Genomic DNA, 20,583 nt, shown 5'->3' on the forward strand with positions numbered 1-20,583 from the left:
TTACAGTAAATACTGTATGTATTGGAAGTAATCTGTACCAATTACAAAACAATAATATTTAAGAATAAAAATAGAAAAAATAAGTATAAGTGTAACTACTTTAATAATTATATTATTATAATACTTATATTATATTATAAACTAATACTTATATAATTATATGCATCCTTTGCCTTATTTCAACAGTAGGTCTTTTTAAATAGGTCTCTATCATTACCTGGTCACTATATGGATATCCTACTCTTCCTTGCAAAAATGTTCAAACTCCTTTAGATTGCATCAGAATCACTTTGGTAAATCCAAAGAATTTCCGAAGAATTTAATAGGGCTTTTGTGCATTTCCAGTTCCTGATCTTTTTTTGAAGCCATTCCTTTGGGATGGATTTGGGTTTCTATCAAACTGAAAGGTGAAATTCCTTTCCATCTTAATGGATCTTCAGCTTTTTGACATTCCCCAACAGGCGTTGTGCCAAAATAGCTGCTCTGTCCCATCTATCTTGACAAGAGCTGCTGTCCCAGCTGAAAAGAAGCAGCCCCAAAGATGTTAATGGAATGACTTAATTTTTTCCTAACATTGGATGCTCCTTATAAGAAATGGCTTTTAAAGTTCAGACTGAATATAAAAAATTGTTTTCTTATGCAGGGAGGTGTATTATTGTCTAATATTTGGTGCTTTCACTACCATGACCTGTAGTACTTTAAACATGGCAGTGAATCTCTTGCTAGATAGTATACAAGACAAAATTTCTCCTTGTCCTGTCATTAACGATGGAGGGTGATCCTTATCTTGTCAATGTCTATGTGGTACACTCTATACTTTCTATAGCCCTCTGCTGATCACTGCTAACTGCACACATTTTTGTAATAAAATTTAAGAGCTCCTGTACACGTTTTACATGCAAAAAGTAAAGAATCACTGATGATTATGCAGGTCAAGATACAATGGATCAATATTAGGTGTCCCACTTTACCAATAGACACTCTACCTTTCAACATTACCATCATGCGCAGATGTTTTGTCCGTAGGCTGCAATCATGAATATTTTAAGGAAATCCTGCAGGAAGGGATTCTTATCATTCAGGGTTAATCAAAATCACTTTCATTGAATGCTGCTGCACTCTACTTATCTTTGGATAGTTCTTCTACAGCTACAGCCTGCTTTATGAAAAGGTGCGCAACTGGGTTTTTGTTTTTGTTTGTTTTTCTTTGAATGTTGATTTCAAGGTTATAGTAATGATGGGAAAATGCCTGACATGATTGACCTTGATTTCTAGCTTGTACATTGCCTGCAATTTCGATTATGTGTGTGGACTTTTTCTTTTTATACCCTGTTATTTGCTCAAGTCAGTGTGCAAATGTGTGTGCATAGTGTACTGCAATGGATTGGCACTTTTTTGGATTCTCTGCACTTTTCGGAAATTTTCCTACAGAACACGCCAGAGTAAATAACCAGGGTACAGAATGTGGTAGCATATTTAATTTATACATAATTATTAAATACCTTAAATAAATACATTATTTATATTACTTAGCAACAAATATGCAGTCAACTCAAGTCATCTCTTGGATTTCACTGTCCTGTTGTAAAACACAGTTTGAAATTGTTTGGGGATTAGTTTAGAGGGTATCATGGTGGCTTAGTGGTTAGCATTGTTGCCTTGCACTTCCAGAGTCCAGGTTCGATTTGTGTGCATTCTGAATTCCAAATTCTGATTAGGGTCAGAAGTAGCTGAGTGATTAAGCTATTTAATTATTGGTGGCACAAACAGTTAAGGCTGTGGGTTACTAATTGGAAGGTTGGAGGTTCAAGCCCCAGCACTGCCAAGTTGCCCAGCTTCCTAACTGTGAAAAATAAATTCACATCAAAAACTCCCAGGTTCAAACCCCAGTCACCACAATTGGGCCCTCGAGCATGGCCCTCCACTGCTCTTTATACAACTGCAGATGTATAAGGATGTAAGAATGCCTGCCAAACGCGGTAAACGTTTAGTATTGTTCTACTGCTTTTAACTATCTTATATGTAAAACTCTAAAAACTCATTATCACCCTATTATTCATGTTAAACTCACAAACCTAATTAATTAAACAGCTGATTTAACCACTAATCAGGAGGAAGATCAGCTCCCCCCTGCTGGCAGAAGGTACAGGTACAATAGCGCATGTGTACCAGCAGAGGGCGCAGCTGTAACGCTCTTTAGCGCCGCTGTTCGTAAGACAGATGTAAATATTTTCGTGACGCAGCAGCGAGCCCGAATCCTTCCGCGGTAATATTCACCCGTTCGATCATATTTACAGTGAAAAGCCGCGACAGAGCTTTACACTTTCACGCGCGCTTTTAGCATCGAAACTGTGCTTGCGCATGCGCGTGCGCGCGTCGTAGGCTTAAATAAATAAATAAACTGTAGGTGTGTGTGTGTGTGTGTGTGATAAAAGCTGCACAGTCTATGCCTGATCGGAGAGCGCTCCCACGGCAGCGCGTTAGTGTCGCTCTCCTCCACTGGGCTCTGATTGCGGAATATCTGCTCACTGAGAATCATCATCATCATCATCATCATCATGCAAAAACGGAGGAAGCCAGAACCGATCCAGCTCAACCCGATCCCGGATGGGAATGCCGTTAACGGGACCGGTACCACAGAGTAAGTAGCCTGGCTGCATCCCAAACCGCAGTGTATATACAGTGTACATACAGTGTGTCCGAATACTACAGCTGTATCGGATCGGCGCAGGCCTACTGCCAGCCCAAGCAGAATATTATAGCGATCATGTGGGGCTAGTGATACTGATATCTGTAGATACACGTCCTGTGCAAGAGTCATGATACGAGCAGAACCACCCTTAGGAAAATGTAATATGATAATGCTGCTGCATTGATGACATAACATACTTCTGTTATACTTCTTTTAATTATTTTATTGCATACTTAAGATAGATAGGTAGATGGATAAATAGACAGATTACTAGATTTATATAATACTGTATTGATCCTAAAGGTAAATTGTAACATTGCAACATTTACAGCAGGCAGTTCACTGATTATACAACAAGATCACAGCAAACAAGGTGTAGAAGAATATTAAAGGCTCGAATAAAATTTAAATTTAAAAGTACTATGAAAAAAGAGAATTAATGTATTAACAAAAGAAAGCATGAAACAGTATGTTTTACCATATAAAAACAGCATTCTGAATATTCTTTAGTATTTTAATCAGAACTGTTTAAAACAAACCATACAACAGGTGTTTGATTATTCTGATATGCTGTTCAGAGTGGCGCATTGGGAAGCATTACTGCCTGATAGACTTTAATGTCTGCTCTTGGTTTGAGTTCTGGGACTTGCCTGTGAGGACTGCAAATTTTGTAAAAACCTGAGATGAAGGCTGGTGGCATGGGGGCTTTTTGGTTAGCATTGTCATCTTACATCTCCAGGATTAGGGGTTTAAATCTTACCTTCGGCCTGTGTGCATTGAAATGAAAGCTTCTCTTTAAGCTGGATGGGTTTCCATAGAATACACTTGGTTTCCACTCAAAAGTTTGCATTTGTAAATTTGCCCATAGTTTATGAATGGGTCTGTGTGATAGATGCAATGAAGCAACAAGGCTGTGACTATTTGCGTAAAGTCATAGGTTGTTGCAGCTAGCCATTATTGAGTGATAAGGCTTTAATGAATGAACATGAAAATCAAAGCTATTCTGTGGGAGAAAATCAGGCCATTTTCGAAGGATGGAAAGGAAATTGATCAGTGCCATTACACAAGCACTAAGCATAGCCAGTACATTAATTTGATATGTCCTGGGAAAAAAAAACTACTAATGTACTGACAACCAAACATAAAACAGGTCAGGCAAGAAAAGCATCAGTAGTTGATAACAGAAACCTTATGAGACCTGTTAAGGTTTAGGCTGTTAAACAAAATGTATCAGAAATAATACTCTCCAAAATGTATCAGAAATAATACTTACCAAATAGGTGTGAAGGTATCAGTTTTGGAAGAAGGTGTCAAGAGCTGAAATATAGAGGTCATATTACAAGATGCAAGCTACAGTAAGTCCCCAACATACGCACAAGTTAGTTTGTAAGTCCAATAGACATTGTCTAAGTAAAAGGATAATTACATTATTGCCTATACACAGTATACTACTAAAATGTCCCATGATCAGGACAGTTCCCAAATTGCCTGTAATGTGTGAGTGTGTGTGCCCTGCGATGGATTGGCACCCTGTCCAGGGTGTACCCTGCCTCATGCCCTAAGCCTTCTGGGATAGGCTCCAGGCCTCTGTGACCCTGAATACAGGGTATAGAAGATGAGTGAGTGATTTATAATTAAATTAATTAAATTAAGAAATCCAAGAAACATTCTATTTACGGGCAACTTAATTAGTTACTTAATCAAAACCATGCTAAAACACACTGTCAATGCAAAAAAGAGCTCAGGGCAAAAAAGTGGAGGGTTAAAAACTGGTCAGTCAGCCACCAAACCTTATCCCAGCGGAGCTGCATTCCACATTTTGGACTGAAAAAGGAAAAAAAAGGAAAAGAGGGTGAAAAAAGAGCTAAAAGAATGTGCAATGCAAGCCTCAAAAACACCACAAAATAAGAGTGTAACAGTTTGATGATGTCTGTGGCTAACCAGCTTGATGCAGTTAAGCAAGGGAAATTGCAATAAATTGTTGCATCATTTGTTTCACTGTAGTTTTGCTATGTTCTTTCACAAAAGATGTCATTTTCTATGTCGTTAAATGTAATTGTCAGGAAATAAAAGCTTAAACTCTTGGTCTATAATCTCATATTCATGGTATTTAGTTTATAACAAAAACTTTAACAATTGGCTTTGCTGTGTTCCAATACATTTGAAAGGGACTGTAGATACTACACACACACACACATACACACACACACACACACACAAATAGATAATAAAATCATTTGCAGACATCAAATCACTATTTTTTGCGATTTCTAATGATATATCGTTGCAGAAAAGATGTATATTCAACCAGAAGTGCACACTATGAAAGAAGTGACGGGAACATACTTTACATCATACTTTGTTAATACTTTAACACGTAACATTGTTACTAACCAAGAACACCATTTTATGACCATGATAAGTCTAAATGGCAGTGGTGTCTTGCAGCAGGATAATGCATCCTTCCCCAATGCAAAAATTGTTAGAATTTTTTAAAGGAACATGACAGTACAAGGTGTTGACCTGGCCTCCAAATTCCCCAGTTCTGATCAGGGAAATGTGCTGTACAAATGTTTGATCCATGGAGGCCTCACCACGCAATTTCCAGGACTTAAGGGATCGGTTGTGATGTCATGGTGCTAGATACCACTGCATACTTTCAGAGGTCTTGTGGAGTCCATGTCTCACAGAGGTCTGAGCTGTTTCGGGAGCAAAAAGGGGCCCTGTACAATTTCACACATTTTCAACATGGTAGTAATTCCCTTCTGCCTAAGGGATTAGCAGATAAAACTCTTATGGGATTACCAGAAAAAAGCAAGTTAGTTTTTTCCAGTCATTTTTTTCTTTATTGCATTGTCATTGTTATAAAAAATGCGTAGTTTTTTTTTTTTTTGCATTTTTCTATCACTCCTTCTGCAGGAAATCAACCGCAACTCTTAAAGTAGCTACATCCAATGTGATGTCCAAACAGGAAGTTCTTATCACGTTTGTCCAGAACAGCCTACACACAACAATGTGACAGTTCTGTTTCTAAAAAAAAAAGGAAGACAAAAATATTAACATTCTAATCGGAAAGATGTAAGTCAGGGAATTTAGAAACCAAGAAAAAACAAGAATAAAATAGAGACAGTTGCGACAACACGTTTCTCTCCTTTAAACTGTAATCATCTTTTTCACAATGTAATATCTACATAGACATGCAAGAGCCAGGACCTCGTGCAGCGGTTTGTTTAGTGCTTGTCTAGTCATGCCGAGGACCATATCTGTCTGGTGATTTAGTTTGACAGGCCTTTTTCCCCCTCATTCTCTCTAAGCAATGAGCCAATCAAAGCCCTGGTGGCCTGAAGTCAGTGGTGCATGTCATTGCCTCTTGTTTCACAGAGGCCATCAGTGGCACTGATGGCTCAGATTCTTCTCTTTCATCTTTACATTTATTTTTTCTCTTGCCTCAATTACTGATTGAAAGATGTAGAAAGAGCTGCAGAGGCGTTTTTCTTTACACATGGCACTGCAGCGATTTAGAGTGAAAAAAGGTTGCATAACAGATCATGTTCCGTAATACTCCATCAGGTTTCAGGAATTCATGTGGGAGCGCATCGTGTCTACTGTATATGCAAAAGCAGTTTATTTGATGACTCCAAATCGAAAAAGTCAAGAAGGAATTAATAAAGGTGTTTCAATAAAATCTACTGTGGACACAATAATGTTTGATGTATTTCAATAATGTGTTTCAGTCAGTGACTTCAGTTTAGAGATGAGCTTCCATGCAGCTTCCCTGCAGTGCCAAAAGTTACATCACATTTCCTGTGTATTAGCAGAGCATATTTGTAAGATGCAGGCATTTATCGAAGAGCTGTTTATTGAAGGCTAGTACCATGTGGCTTACAGTTTATACTGACAGCGTATACTGGCTGGAGTACTCTGTGTTGTTCTGGGTGATGGAAAAGTAGAACACATTCCAGTACTGAGGCCGGGACAGGTTGTGGCGTGCATTCTGTGCTGCCGGAGTTCATGCCTTAGGAAGTTGGATTCATAGAGAGACTTTGTGGAATGCCTCTTTCCGCTATGAGTCAGAGGAACTCTGTGCCACAACTATGTGTGTATGTGTGTGTTTCAGAGGAGAAAGGTTTACAGTGAGTCATTAACAGACTCGTTAACCTTATCATTAATATAACAACACAATGTATTGTTGTCAGTGCTTGAAACTGCTACTCTCCTTAAAGGCAAATGTCATCTGTAGTTTTCCCCAGTGATGGAAATCGAGTCTCAGCCTGACAATTTGAGTTGCACTATACATGATAAGTGTTTAATGTACTGGGTTGTGATTTAACTCTCATCTTATTTTCTTTTGATTTATATCGGTAGCAATAGGATCACATTAAAAACCGAGTTGCTGTCATTAAAAATAGAAAACAAAACCTCCTGATTACTAGTTTCCTAGAATAGATGAGTAAGTCCTCTGAAAGGAATTAGGAAAATTAGACTTGAATTCCTGAACTATACATACTTGCCTCAAGTCAGTCTCATAATGGGAAATTCTTGACTAGGTTTAGACTGTGATAGGTGCATATATATATATATATATATATATATATATATATATATATATATATATATATTATATGTAACTACTAGGCATGAGAATCACCAGGAACCCGAATACAGTATTATATATACATACTGTAGTAGTAGTAGATAACGTGATGTTATCTTGATCTTGGACAGAATTCTGACAAACACGTACTACTGTAAAAATAGTATCTGTACACAGCAGCTGTTTCTCCAAACTAATTTCAATTTGTAACATATAAAACCAACACGTTGCAAGCTGTGCGCGTTCCAAGGCATTTAAACAGAAAATTAAATGAATCAATCATGAAAATGAGTCATATGTGATTTATAAGCAACCCCGTTGTGGCGCATGCTTGATCATGGTCAGAGTAAATCTGTGCATTAGTGACACACATCTTTCTCAACCACTGGCCAGACCACACACAGAAAAGCAGGCCAGTGACTGAAAGAACATGGTTAATTATTAATCAACGGCCGTTAGATTAGTGCTGGCCCTGGCTAAAATGTTGGGTTTATAATAAACGAATGAAATAATGCTCTGTTTAATTGCAGCTCTAGACCTTGAATAAACTGTATATAATCATTCCTGTCGATCACAAGTGTAAAAGTGTGAGCTTAAGCCCTGCTCAAGTGAGCAGTTGGCCGTGGGTATTGAGTTGCTCTTGCACCTCCTACGTAAGATATGGAGTGTTCTCTATGCTTCGGTGTCTCAGAGCCATTTTCCATCTCTACTTCATAGGCCACCCACTCTACCCACGCACACCCCTGCAATAGCTTCGTAACCATGGTTATATCTCCCTTGTCGGAGAAAACGAGGACACTTAACCCTCTTCTTCCTGGGGGTGTGGAAAAGGTGGTGAGAACCAGTGTTTTGTCTTGATTAAGTGTTATTCACTCTTGAAGCCTCTACAATATTTGCACCGGGTTCCAATAATTATTGCAGACGGATGGAGACAACAAAAATCTGTGCAAATGATGAGATGTGTAAGAGCATCTCCTGTGTTGTTGCTGGGACTAGTGCAGTAGTACAGTTACATATTTTCCCTTAGAATTTATTAAAGGTTCTCTGAAGCACGCCATAGAAGTGGGTTGTTTTCTTCTTAAGCACGTCTATCCTTTTCCTTTTTCCTGCAATTTCCGTTACAGCAAAATAACTTACATCATTTACCTGTTAACCTGACGTGCAGTCAATAGAGTTTTGATCATTTGTACTTGAAAAGTTGTTTGAAGGAATCGCCCAGAAACACTAATACAGTTGAAAGATTCATAAGTCAAACAAGTGAACCGACATAATGCTATTTTTGGCATGAGCCCTTAAGCAGTCTTGGCACTGTTGAGCAAAGTGTTCAACTTTAATGTGCCTGATTATTAGAAAATCAAAAGGTGACACGTCTGCAGTGGGAGAAAGGAAGAACATGGTGTGAGAGGAGTGGAAAAGAGATGGAGAATCAAAGGTCAGTAAGGTTCATTCCACGAATGGAAAGCTAAGGAAATGCATTGCCATGACAACAGTGCCAAAGGAGAAGCAGACATGTTCAGAGGAACTCCCAGTTTCCTTAAGTAGAGTTCTAGGTAGAAATTGTCTTTAGACACACGCACGCACGCACACACACGCACACAGCCGTATCATGCACAATGGCTCATTCAGTTATCTTCGTTGGTCTTTGTCTCGGCTGAACAATAGCAATGTATCCCGGAATTGTTTTTCATGTTTCCTTTCGTTGATCCCAAACGGAGAAATTCTCTCTGCTTCTACGGACTTCTGTCAGAATCCGGAAATATACTCCATGACCTAATCCAAATTCCATGGATGCTCTCGGAATTTAAACCGTCAGTCATTTGCTCCCGCCTTTACATTCACCTCCTGGTTTTATTTGCTTAAGCATAGTTTCACCTCAGTTTCTGTTATTGTAATCATGGTGCGTGGGGATTTGTGTCTACAGGACAAACCTAGAGGCCCTGCAAAAGAAGCTTGAGGAGCTGGAGCTGGATGAGCAGCAGAGGAAACGTCTGGAGGCCTTCCTCACGCAGAAGCAGAAAGTAGGGGAGCTGAAGGATGACGATTTTGAGAAGATTTGCGAGTTGGGAGCAGGCAATGGTGGCGTGGTCTTCAAGGTCTCGCACAGACCATCCGGGCTTATTATGGCCAGGAAGGTACGTGCCGTGGTTAAAATTACAAGCACATTTGATGGTGTTAATATTTTAGGGAAAAGTATGCTGTTATTAATTTGGAAAAACTGTAACCTGTTTTAACTATACAGTCTTATGATCATCCTTGCATAGGATATTCTTCATCTGCTCTTTCTTATGCTTATTAAAAGCATTGATTATTATTTAATTTTTTTTAGCTTGTCTTTATAATATGTCTATTATAGAACGTGTAGACAGTTAAATTATACATTATGTTCTTTGTACTGGGAATAGCACTAATAATATCAGAAACTAATTGCATGTTAGAACAATAAGTAGTTATTAATTGATATTCACTGTGATTCACTGTGATCACTCAGCTGATCCACCTGGAGATCAAGCCAGCCATCAGGAACCAGATCATCCGAGAGCTGCAGGTGCTGCATGAGTGTAATTCTCCCTATATTGTGGGATTTTACGGGGCCTTCTACAGTGATGGAGAGATCAGCATCTGTATGGAGCACATGGTATGGCTGCCTTACCGTCATACATACACACCACATAAGATCCAATTCAATTTAAAATGATTAAATTCATTAATTGCACTGTAGGCTTTTCTTCAGTGTTATTCTATTACTGGCAAGGTTGTATTCTTACAGCAATTTTGTATATCAGCTGCATTTTTTAACTAATAAAAATTCTAATGCAGGATGGTGGCTCACTGGACCAATCACTGAAGAAAGCGGGCAAGATTCCAGAGCAAATACTGGGCAAAGTTAGCATTGCGGTTCGTACCACACAGACATGTTTCAGTTGAATCAGTTTGAAAAAGTTGATGATCAGACACCATATTTGTTATTCGACATTTACTCAACAATGCTACAGTTGTCTGTGTTACGTTTTACAGGGAGACATCCCTGACGTTACTAAAGATGAATAAAGGAATGTTACCCCATACATATTTAATTTATTTCACCTATTCCTTAAGCCATACCCCACATCAGACTTTATTTGTCATAATTTGTAGAGGTTGAATTTTTATTATTATTATTATTATTATTATATGTCTTTGTCTGTCTTTGTCTTTTCTTACCTTTCTCAGGTGATAAAAGGGCTGTCTTATCTGAGAGAGAAGCACAAGATCATGCACAGAGGTGAAACAACTCGCTCTCGCTTAATGAGATTTTTCTGTTCCAGCCAGACAATTATTTCACGATTATATACGTTCCGTTGTTTCTCCTGCAGATGTGAAGCCTTCCAATATATTAGTGAACTCACGTGGAGAGATCAAGCTGTGTGACTTTGGCGTTAGCGGGCAGCTTATCGATTCTATGGCGAACTCATTTGTGGGCACGAGATCGTATATGTCTGTAAGTCTGTTTCTCATGTCATTCCAATACTCTTTTAGCTATATGATGGCCAAAAAATATTACGCTCACTAATATTTTGTTTGACTGTCTTTGATTGCAAACAAATGCTCTTTCACAGTTTGAGCCCTGGAATATGCCTTTTCTATCAAGGAACAAAATATCTATTAATGTGATAACATGGTCATTCAGGACATTCAAGTCATCAGCTGACCCCAGATCACAACACCGCCTCCAGAGGCTTGTACTATGTCGGGTGCATCACTTGACGCTCCTCCCTTCTTTCCATTATGCGTCACTATGGAATACAGTAGATCTGAACTTATCAGACTGTATTTTCCGTTATTTGAAATTTGCATATGACTGTGTACCTAAAATGATCGGGACTGGAGATAAATCCTAATCTGTATTATATTTCAAAACAAAAAAGCTGTTTTTTTTTCCTTTCTGGAAAGTAATATTAATAGTGTTTTCCTTTACATCTTTAATTTGCATATGATGTTCCATATTCCTATATTCCTATAAGGAAATGGAAACTATGCAGAAAATCCACAAATGTAAATACCTAAATAGATACAATGTTAGAGTCACCATCTAGTGGGAAACTGCACTTTTATTGGACAGTATTCTCTGTCTTGAGCTGTGGTGTGTCAAATGACATTTTTACTTACTTAATCTGTTACTCGTTTCTGCTGGCTCTGACTCTCTCTGTTTCTCTAGCCGGAGCGTCTGCAGGGTACACACTACTCTGTGCAGTCTGATATCTGGAGCATGGGTCTTTCATTGGTGGAGATGGCAATTGGTCGCTTCCCTATCCCACCACCTGACGCTAAGGAGCTGGAGCAAATTTTTGGCCTCCCCATGGAAGGTGACCCTTCATCCACCTCCCCCAAACCCAGACCCCCTGGACGGCCTGGCAGCTGTGAGTGTTCGTGTAAACTATTAGGAAACAGTACTTTTAATCCATCCATTAATACTTTTAATCCATCCCCACTTATTTTTCAGACATCATTCTTTACTTCTGGATTGGTATAAATATAAGAACCTTGCATTATCTTTTTGTTTCGTAGCATACGGACCTGACAGCAGACCTCCGATGGCCATCTTTGAGTTGCTTGACTACATTGTCAATGAGGTATATACTAAGCACTTTCAGCTACTGTAGATATCTAGGCCATGATTTGACATTAGACAAATTAAGATGTGGATTAAATTGCTGGCTTCTTCGCACATAACTGAACATATCTATTTTCAGCCACCGCCCAAGCTGCCAAGCATCTTTGGCACGGAATTTCAAGATTTCGTTAACAAATGGTAAGGGGCAACTGTGGTTTAGCTTTAAAGGTCTCTAATGATGTTGGACTGCAACATGGTATTTCAAGAGCTATTTCAGTGCCTAATACTCTTCACTATGACCTCTAGTGGTTGGAATATGAATGAAAACTAACTAAAACTGATTAACTTTCTTTTTTAGTTTAATAAAGAACCCAGCAGAGAGGGCAGATCTGAAGCAATTGATGGTGAGAACATTTACAGTGTTGTATACTTGCTTGGGAAAAAAAAAGGCAAAATCGAACAAACATTACAATCATGTTTCTCTTTCAAAGATTTTTCCAAAAGAAACCCTTCACCATTGCCAACGCTTTTTTAATTGTAATGTCCAGGGCTATTATAAAAACAGTCCTATTTTCATGTTACATTGAACTCTAACATTATCGGTCCCTCCAGGTTCATCCCTTCATTAAGACGTCAGAGGCAGAGGAGGTGGACTTCGCCGGGTGGCTCTGCAGTACCATAGGCTTGAATCAGCCAGGAACCCCAACTCACAATGTGGGCATATAAATGGGAATTACTTTACCTAATCTAACAATGAATTATATAAAGACTGATATACAGACTTAATCTGTACTAAATGGAAAGGTTTACTTGGGGAAAAAAATCTAATTGGCCTTGAACATCAAATGATTTAAAAAAAAAAAAAAGGAATGTTACAAATGATTCTGTTGAGTTGTGGGTTAGATTATATTAGAGAATATTTAAAAGTATAAGCAAAACTGCCCTTTTATATAAATGTTTATTGTTCGCGGACACCATTTGAGTGGAAAATTTGATATTTTTGTAAAGTAAAAATATATTGCCTCATAGCCAAAGCAGGGTATAAAAATTACTAGTGCTTTAAGTCCATTTTAAATAAATTAGATAGAGACAACAACGCTTTATTTAACACATTGGGCTATGATGATGATTAAGTATTGGCAAGATAATCGTGTTAAAATGAGTCAGTATAAAATTTGAATGTTAAACAAATGATATTATTATTATTAATGTTGTTGTCGTTGTTCTGCAGTTGAACTTTTTCTGCATCAGATGAAAAAAGATAAGGCTACCTGATTAAACAAGTAGTTGTGGCCAAATTTACTGGCAGCCAAGCTTTTTACAACCAGGTTCTTTAAAAAAAAAAAAAAAAAAAAAAAGTAACTATGTACTGTTTAGACAAACCTTAAACGCCTTACTAAAAGAACCAAAGCGTGTTTTTTTGGTGAGTTGTCTTCATGACCATAACCCTGCACCAAAAACATATTTTTTAAATGGTTAACTCCTCTTGAAAGTGATATCATAATAGAATATACTGTATATACAGTACACTACCAGTGTACAAAAAGGTTTGGACACACCTGTTATTTCTTTCTACATTGTAAAACAATGCTGAAGGCATCCAAAATACGCAGTGATATCCACTGAACAGTTTGTATTGATGTGTCCGCTACTTATGCTCATAATGCCTCCAATCTGACGTGCTGTAAATTGGCGATTTTTGAGGCTGGTAACTTCTCTGCAGCAGAGGTGAGTTTTGGTCTTGCTTTCCTGGGATGGTCTTCATGAGAGCCAGTTTCATCATGATGCTTGATGGGTTTTGCAACTTTGTACAGTTGACAATACTGTTCTTGCATGAACTATTTCAGAACAACTGAATGTTGTTAACTAATGCCATACATTTCTTGTAGTTGTGAAAAAAGTCCAGCATTGTTCTAGAATGTAGAAAATCAGTCCAAACTTGTGTTCCAACCACTGACAGGTACTGTTAAAAGATTTTGGAACAATTCTACATAAACCCTATGTAAGACCATTATCAATGAGCTTCATTTGTTTAGTCACAAAATTGTAAAAATAAATAAAATAAAGAATAACTATAATTTAAAACGTCTAACTATCCCAACATGCCTACTAAGCTAACTTGGCTAATTAGACATTTAGTTAAATTAATGAACAGGCCTTGGTTGTTCTTTGGCATTTTCAACGAATGCTGTTATTCATATTTTGACTGGAATCCCACTCATGTGAACATGCAGTAAGCAATGCTTTGTTTATAGTAAACATAACTAAAAATTTTCATTCAGTCTGACATTGAAACGGAGTTTGTTTCTTCAGTATTGCATTTTTACCATAGTACATAAATGGCTGTGGTGGTGTGCTAGCAATTTACATTTTAATCATGTCTTTATATTCCTTATAACCAAGGGTTCCATGGATGTACATTAAAATCCATCAGATGGACATTTAGTTTCTTGGGCAGTCATTCATCTTTACCAAGAACCCAATTTTAGTCAGGGTTGTAGTGAATTCCAGGGAACATGGTGAAACACTAAATATGTTAAATTTTTAAGGCATAAATTCATTTTTGAAAATATTTTAAGATCTTTTAACAGAATACATCCCCCCCCCCCCCCATACACTTTACTCATAAGATTAATGCTTGCTGTTAAACTTGGTCACAACTGCAGTCTTCATGCCCATTTCAGTTATCTTTTTTTTGGTTTTACTGTTTGCATATGACACTAAAGCTTTTTTTCAGTGTAATACTTTATTGCGCATGTATGATCTGCAGGGATCTTAGTTGGTCAGCCAACGACCCTTCTGCATTTAAGTTACAATAAAGCCAGTCTGTTGAAAATTAAAATGATCATTTTACTTTTGTGCATTATAATAAAAAGAGGGGGTGAGGAATCTCTGTAAGCAGGCACTACTAAAAAGCAGTAGCAGTGGGGTAGAAGCTTAGTAATAATAAGGGGGGGGGGGGGGGGGGGAGAGAACAATTCTTCCTATAAAGCTTTTGTATTTAAAAAATAAATAAACAAAGGTTAACGGTTGCAGATATTTATTGGCCAAAACTGGAGAAAAACCCATATGCACAGCAACAAGAACACCCTTCCGTCATAGGAACCGATAGACATCTTGGTCCAAACTGTGTTTTAGCATCTTAGCCTTGACCTGCAGATAAACAGTCTTTAGTTGATACATTCACATTGTTGCACAGTGTAATCAATAATTGCACAATACATGAGCAAATCCTGAGAAAGTGAACTAAAAACTACGTGGTTATGCTGTACATGCAATCAGCATACCAAAGCGCATCATGTGCCTTACCTAGAGTGCTCAGCATACTTCAAGATGACCATCGGGTGCATGGAGCGGCTGTCGGGTTTAAACAGAAATAAGCATTAAAAAAAATAAATAAAAGGTCACATTTTAAGCAAGCATTAGTGAATCAAACAAATTCAATCTGTGCTTAAGTTGACTCAGAACTTCATACAAAAATCACAGCATTCATAAACACGGACCAGAAGTGGAAGCTCATCATTGTGGACTAAAAAGGCACAAAAGTAAAGCGAACTACCCATTTAGGCTGTACATACAATCAGTTTACAAGTGCATATCATTTGCCTTACCTAGACTGCTAATCACTCTGCAAGATCACAGTCCAATCCATTGAGAGTGCTGCCAGGTTAAAACAGAAATGAGCGTCAAAATCACATTAAGTAAGCATTAGTGAATCAAACAAATTCAATCTGTGCTTAAGTTAACTCAGAACTTCATAAGAAATCACAGCATTCATAAACACGGACCAGAAGTGGAAGCTCATCATAGTGGACTAGAAGAGCACAAAAGGTAAGGCTACGAAAACCCGAATGGGACTCACATCCAAGATTCCTAGGAGTCCAGCTTGAATGTGCACATGAACGCCCACATCAGTGAGCCATACAGGTCAGGAACGAAAGGTTAACATCTTGGCCTTAACCTGTAAATAAACAGCAGTTCATACATTTAAATCAATAAAAATATGTCTTAAATGCAATGGGGAAAATAAAATTCACTAAACTTTTTTTTTTTTTAACTAGTATTTACCCATGTAACCAATTAAACACATAAGCAAATCCTGGGAAAGTGAACTACCTATTTAAGCTGTACAAACAATCAATATACCAGTGCATGCGTGTCTTACCTAGACTGCTAATCACTTTGCAAGATCACAGTCAGGTCCACTGAGAGTGCTGCAAGGTTTGAACAGAGGGGGAAGCATTAATCAACTTAATTGAGCAGTAGTGAATCTAAAATTCAGTTTGTGCTCAAGTTGACTCAGAACTTCATAAGAAATCACAGCATTCATAAACACGGACCAGAAGTGGAAGCTCATCATAGCTGACTAGAAAAGCACAAAAGGTAAAGCTACGAAAACCCGAATGGGACTCACATCCAAGATTCCTAGGAGTCCAGGTTGAAGGTGGAACGCCCACATCAGTGAGCCATACAGGTCAGGAAAAAAGGTCAACATCTTGGCCTTAACCTGTAAATAAAGAGTCTTTAGTTCATACATTTTAATTAATAAAAATATGTCTTGAATGCAATGGAGAAAATAAAATTCACAACTTTTTTTTTTAAACTAGTATTTACCCATGTAAGCAAATCCTGGAAAAGTGAACTACCTTTTTAAGCTGTACATACAATCAGTATACCAGTGCATATCATGTGCCTTACCTAGACTGCTAATCACTCTGCAAGATCAGTCAGGTCCACTGAGAGTGCTGCAAGGTTTGAACAAAGGAAAAAAAAAAGGAAAGGCATTAATCACCTTTTAATGGAGCATTAGTGAATCTAAAATTCAGTTTGTGCTCAAGTTGACTCAGAACTTCATAAGAAATCACAGCATTCATAAACACGGACCAGAAGTGGAAGCTCATCATTGTGTACTTGGAAGGCATTAAGTGAAATCTATACAAACCCAAATGGGACTTACATTAAAGATTCCTCAGAGTCCAGCTTGAAAGTGGAATGCTTGCAGGTCAGGATTACTAAAGCTTCTTAAACCAATGTGGAGCAGCAGCATAATCATCTGTGTTGGGGGGGGAAAGTGTAAACAAACATTTGCAAGCAAGTGCATTCATTAATCTCTGTATAAAGTTCTGAAATGATCCGTTATTTAGCAAGTCTTGTATCATACCCAGGACTTCGCTGAAGCCTCGCGAGACAGGAGTCTTCATTACACACAGTAGACAGATCACTTGCATTCATTTCTTAGCCGCTCTGCGCGTGCTGTAGGGAGAAGTTTAAATTCAGTGGTCTTTCAATCACAATTTTAAACATCACATGACTTAACAGTTTAATGGGGGGTTCTGTTCATGATCAAAAACAGAAACCGAGTTGCCCGAGGCCCAGTCATGCTACGAACGGCTACACGTGCGCAGATGAGGGTCACGTGGAGAAGCAAATTGATTATTAAATATACATAAAAGTTGAGTCGTCATGCAACTGTGAGGGTTTTAGTCACAATAGGTTACATTTCTTTATGCTTAAGACAGTTAAGACCGATGAAAAAAAGCTTATATTACAGAGTATTTTAGATTACACGTCACGCTCGCACCAACATTAATGTTTATATTTTAGGTAATTGCGCCAACATATTGATAAATATGTAAAATATACATATATAAACATATAGACGGAAGAAATCTTACCACGTTTTCAGGGAGCCACAACGTCCCACAAAAAGGCGCAGACAGAAAGACCGAAGACAGCCCTCGCGAGAGTTTATATACGGGAAAAACGTCACTTCCGCTTACTGCTGCGCAGCTGTGTGAGTGCTGTTAACGACATGGTAATGGTGGTGACTCTCACTAACACTTACTGCAACCAAGGATAAACCTTTGAATAAATAAATAAATGTATTTATTCAAAGGTTTATCCTTGGATCAGATCTGTGTGTATGGAGTTTGTATGTTCTTCCCATGCTTGGTGGGTTTCCTCCCACAGTCCAGAGGCATAGAGATTTGGTTAACTGACGTCCCTAAAATTAAGTGCGTGTCCTGCGAATGCCCAGGGTGCAACCAGCCTCATGCCCAAAGCCTCCTGGGAGATGATTCAGGCCCCCTATATACAGGATAAGCAGTATAAAAACGAATGAATTACATTTCTAATATACAGTGCTTAAGGTATAGTATTATGTTGATTTTTTTTCACCATGTAACTGAGTTTCTATCAAAAACTATAAAAACTCATAAATCAATTAGCATCCCACTTTATCAGGAAGACTTATACACCTCCTTATTGATGCATCTGTGAAGCAGCAGTGCAATGCATATAATCAAATGTTCCAAATTTGGGCTTAATTTAGTATTTCTATAACTACTGTTTTCCTTGGGATTTTCAGGCACATCAGTCCATAAATTTTACTCAGAATTGTGCAATAAAGAAAATCCAGTGAGCAGCAGTTCTGTTCCATGTTATTGAGAGATCAACAGAAAATTGCCAGACTGGCTCAAAGTGACAAAGACTACAATGCGAAAGTATTCATACCTCTTGAACTTTTCTTCATTTTGTCCTGTTTGTAAATTTACAAACATAAATTTATTTTTTTGAGGGTTTGTGGCACAAAATATAAAATGGAAATAAACGTTTTTCAAAATTTGTACCCAGCCCTGTTTACTCTGATACCTTTAACTAAAGTCCAGTGGAAGCAACTGCCTTTAGACTGTTCAATCCATTTTGGGATGTTTTAGAATGGGAGATTTGCAGCATGAAAGTAAACCTGAAACATCTGCAAGAATTGTGCGATCATGTCACCACAGACATGTTGTGGAAACCTTGCCACAAACAAAACTAGTAAACTAGTCTGAGTATACAGTCGTGGCCAAATGTTTTGAGAATGACACAAATATTAGTTTTCACAAAGTTTGCTAAACTGCTTTTAGATCTTTGTTTCAGTTGTTTCAGTGATGTACTAAAATATAATTACAAGCACTTCATACGTTTCAAAGGCTTTTATCGACAATTATATGACATTTATGCAAAGAGACAGTATTTGCAGTGTTGGCCCTTCTTCTTCAGGACCTCTGCAATTCGACTGGGCATACTCTCAATCAACTTCTGGGCCAAATCCTGACTGATAGCAACCCATTCTTTCATAATCACTTCTTGGAGTTTGTCAGAATTAGTGGGTTTTTGTTTGTCCACCCGCCTCTTGAGGATGGACCACAAGTTCTCAATGGGATTAAGATCTGGCGAGTTTCCAGGCCATGGAGCCAAAATTTCAACGTTTTGGTCCCCAAGCCACTTAGTTAACACTTTTGCCTTATGGCACGATGCTCTATCGTGCTGGAAAATGCATTGTTCTTCACCAAATTGTTGTTGGATTGTTGAAAGAAGTTGCTGTTGGAGGGTGTTTTGGTACTATTCTTTATTCATGGCTGTGTTTTTGGGCAAAATTGTGAGTGAGCCCACTCCCTTGGATGAGAAGCAACCCCACACATGAATGGCCTCAGGATGCTTTACTGTTGGCATGACACAGGACTGATGGTAGCGTTCACCTTTTCTTCTCCGAACAAGCCTTTTTCCAGATGCCTCAAACAATCGGAAAGAGGCTTCATCTGAGAATATCACTTTGCCCCAGTCCTCAGCAGTCCATTCACCATACTTTCTGCAGAAGATCAATCTGTCCCTGATGTTTTTTTGGAGAGAAGTGTCTTCTTTGCTGCCCTTCTTGACACCAGGCCATCTTCAAAAAGTCTCATCTCACTGTGCGTGCAGATGTGCTCACACCTGCCTGCTGCCATTCCTGAGCTAGCTCTGCACTGGTGGCACTCAGATCCCGCAGCTGAATCCTCTTTAGGAGACGATCCTGGCGCTTGCTGGACTTTCGTGGACGCCCTGAAGCCAAGAATTAACAACTTCACAAGAATTAAACCTCTTTTCTTGAAGTTCTTGATGATCCTATAAATTTTTGATTTAGGTGCAATCTTAGTAGACACAATATCCTTGCCTGTGAAGCCATTTTTATGCAATGCAATGATGGCTGCATGCATTTCTTTGCAGGTCACCATGGTTAACAATGGAAGAACAATGATTTCAAGCATCACCCTCCTTTTAACATGTCAAGTAAGTCTGCCATTTTAACCCAATCAGCCTGACATAATGATCTTCAGCCTTGTGCTCGTCAACATTCTCACCCGAGTTAACAAGACGATTACTGAAATGATCTCAGCAGGTCCTTTAATGACAGCAATGAAATGCAGTGCAAAGTTTTTTTGGGGGGGATTAAGTTAATTTTCATGGCAAAGAAGGACTATGCAATTCATCTGATCACTCTTCATAACATTCTGGATGCAAATTGCTATTATAAAAATTTAGGCAGGTTTTCAATATTTACATAATTCTCAAAACTTTTGGCCATGACTGTACACGCACCGGCCACTGCATTAGGTACAAAGCACTTTAACACAAATACCTAATCATCCAAATACACAGCAGCAATTCAATGTATTTAGGAATGTAGACATGGTAAATACTGCTTTAGTTTAAACCAACCAACAGAATGGGGAATAAAATGAAGAGTTAAATGATAGAGTATAATATGATTATTGGTGCCATATCGGCTGGTCTGAATATTTCCAAAACTGGTGATCTACTAGGATTTTCTCACACAACTATCTCTAGGGCTTAGAGAGAATGGTCTTAGAAAGGTTATATATCCAGTGGGCAGCAGTTCTCTGG

At 38.3% G+C, this 20,583-nt stretch overlaps 1 protein-coding gene, 1 long non-coding RNA gene and 4 other non-coding genes across 6 annotated transcripts; 1 reads left to right on the forward strand and 5 right to left on the reverse strand.

Annotated features, from left to right (window-relative positions):
- The first annotated feature begins 2,265 nt into the window (after window positions 1-2,265).
- On the forward strand, window positions 2,266-14,148 carry map2k1 (mitogen-activated protein kinase kinase 1). The gene is made up of 11 exons (XM_053501052.1): window positions 2,266-2,641; window positions 9,208-9,418; window positions 9,775-9,921; window positions 10,104-10,181; window positions 10,497-10,548; window positions 10,640-10,764; window positions 11,482-11,683; window positions 11,832-11,896; window positions 12,017-12,075; window positions 12,236-12,281; window positions 12,490-14,148. The coding sequence occupies exons 1-11, from the start codon at window positions 2,559-2,561 to the stop codon at window positions 12,601-12,603; spliced, it is 1,182 nt and encodes a 393-aa protein (XP_053357027.1). The 5' UTR covers window positions 2,266-2,558; the 3' UTR covers window positions 12,604-14,148.
- A 752-nt stretch (window positions 14,149-14,900) lies between these two features.
- LOC128528127 (uncharacterized) lies at window positions 14,901-17,591 on the reverse strand. Its single transcript, XR_008360922.1, has 10 exons — window positions 17,553-17,591; window positions 17,039-17,130; window positions 16,835-16,930; window positions 16,576-16,622; window positions 16,292-16,384; window positions 16,043-16,091; window positions 15,740-15,838; window positions 15,489-15,537; window positions 15,187-15,234; window positions 14,901-15,030 (listed from the first exon to the last, which is right to left on the reverse strand). It is a non-coding gene; the product is annotated as an uncharacterized LOC128528127 (long non-coding RNA).
- On the reverse strand, window positions 15,335-15,405 carry LOC128528389 (small nucleolar RNA SNORD18). Its single transcript, XR_008360939.1, has one exon. It is a non-coding gene; the product is annotated as a small nucleolar RNA SNORD18 (small nucleolar RNA).
- LOC128528391 (small nucleolar RNA SNORD18) lies at window positions 15,621-15,690 on the reverse strand. Its single transcript, XR_008360941.1, has one exon. It is a non-coding gene; the product is annotated as a small nucleolar RNA SNORD18 (small nucleolar RNA).
- Window positions 16,173-16,242, reverse strand: LOC128528392 (small nucleolar RNA SNORD18). The gene has a single exon (XR_008360943.1). It is a non-coding gene; the product is annotated as a small nucleolar RNA SNORD18 (small nucleolar RNA).
- Window positions 16,717-16,786, reverse strand: LOC128528393 (small nucleolar RNA SNORD18). Its single transcript, XR_008360944.1, has one exon. It is a non-coding gene; the product is annotated as a small nucleolar RNA SNORD18 (small nucleolar RNA).
- Window positions 17,592-20,583: the final 2,992 nt, after the last annotated feature.

Source organism: Clarias gariepinus, chromosome 7 (assembly GCF_024256425.1).
Source record: "Clarias gariepinus isolate MV-2021 ecotype Netherlands chromosome 7, CGAR_prim_01v2, whole genome shotgun sequence".
Classification (NCBI taxonomy): domain Eukaryota; kingdom Metazoa; phylum Chordata; class Actinopteri; order Siluriformes; family Clariidae; genus Clarias; species Clarias gariepinus.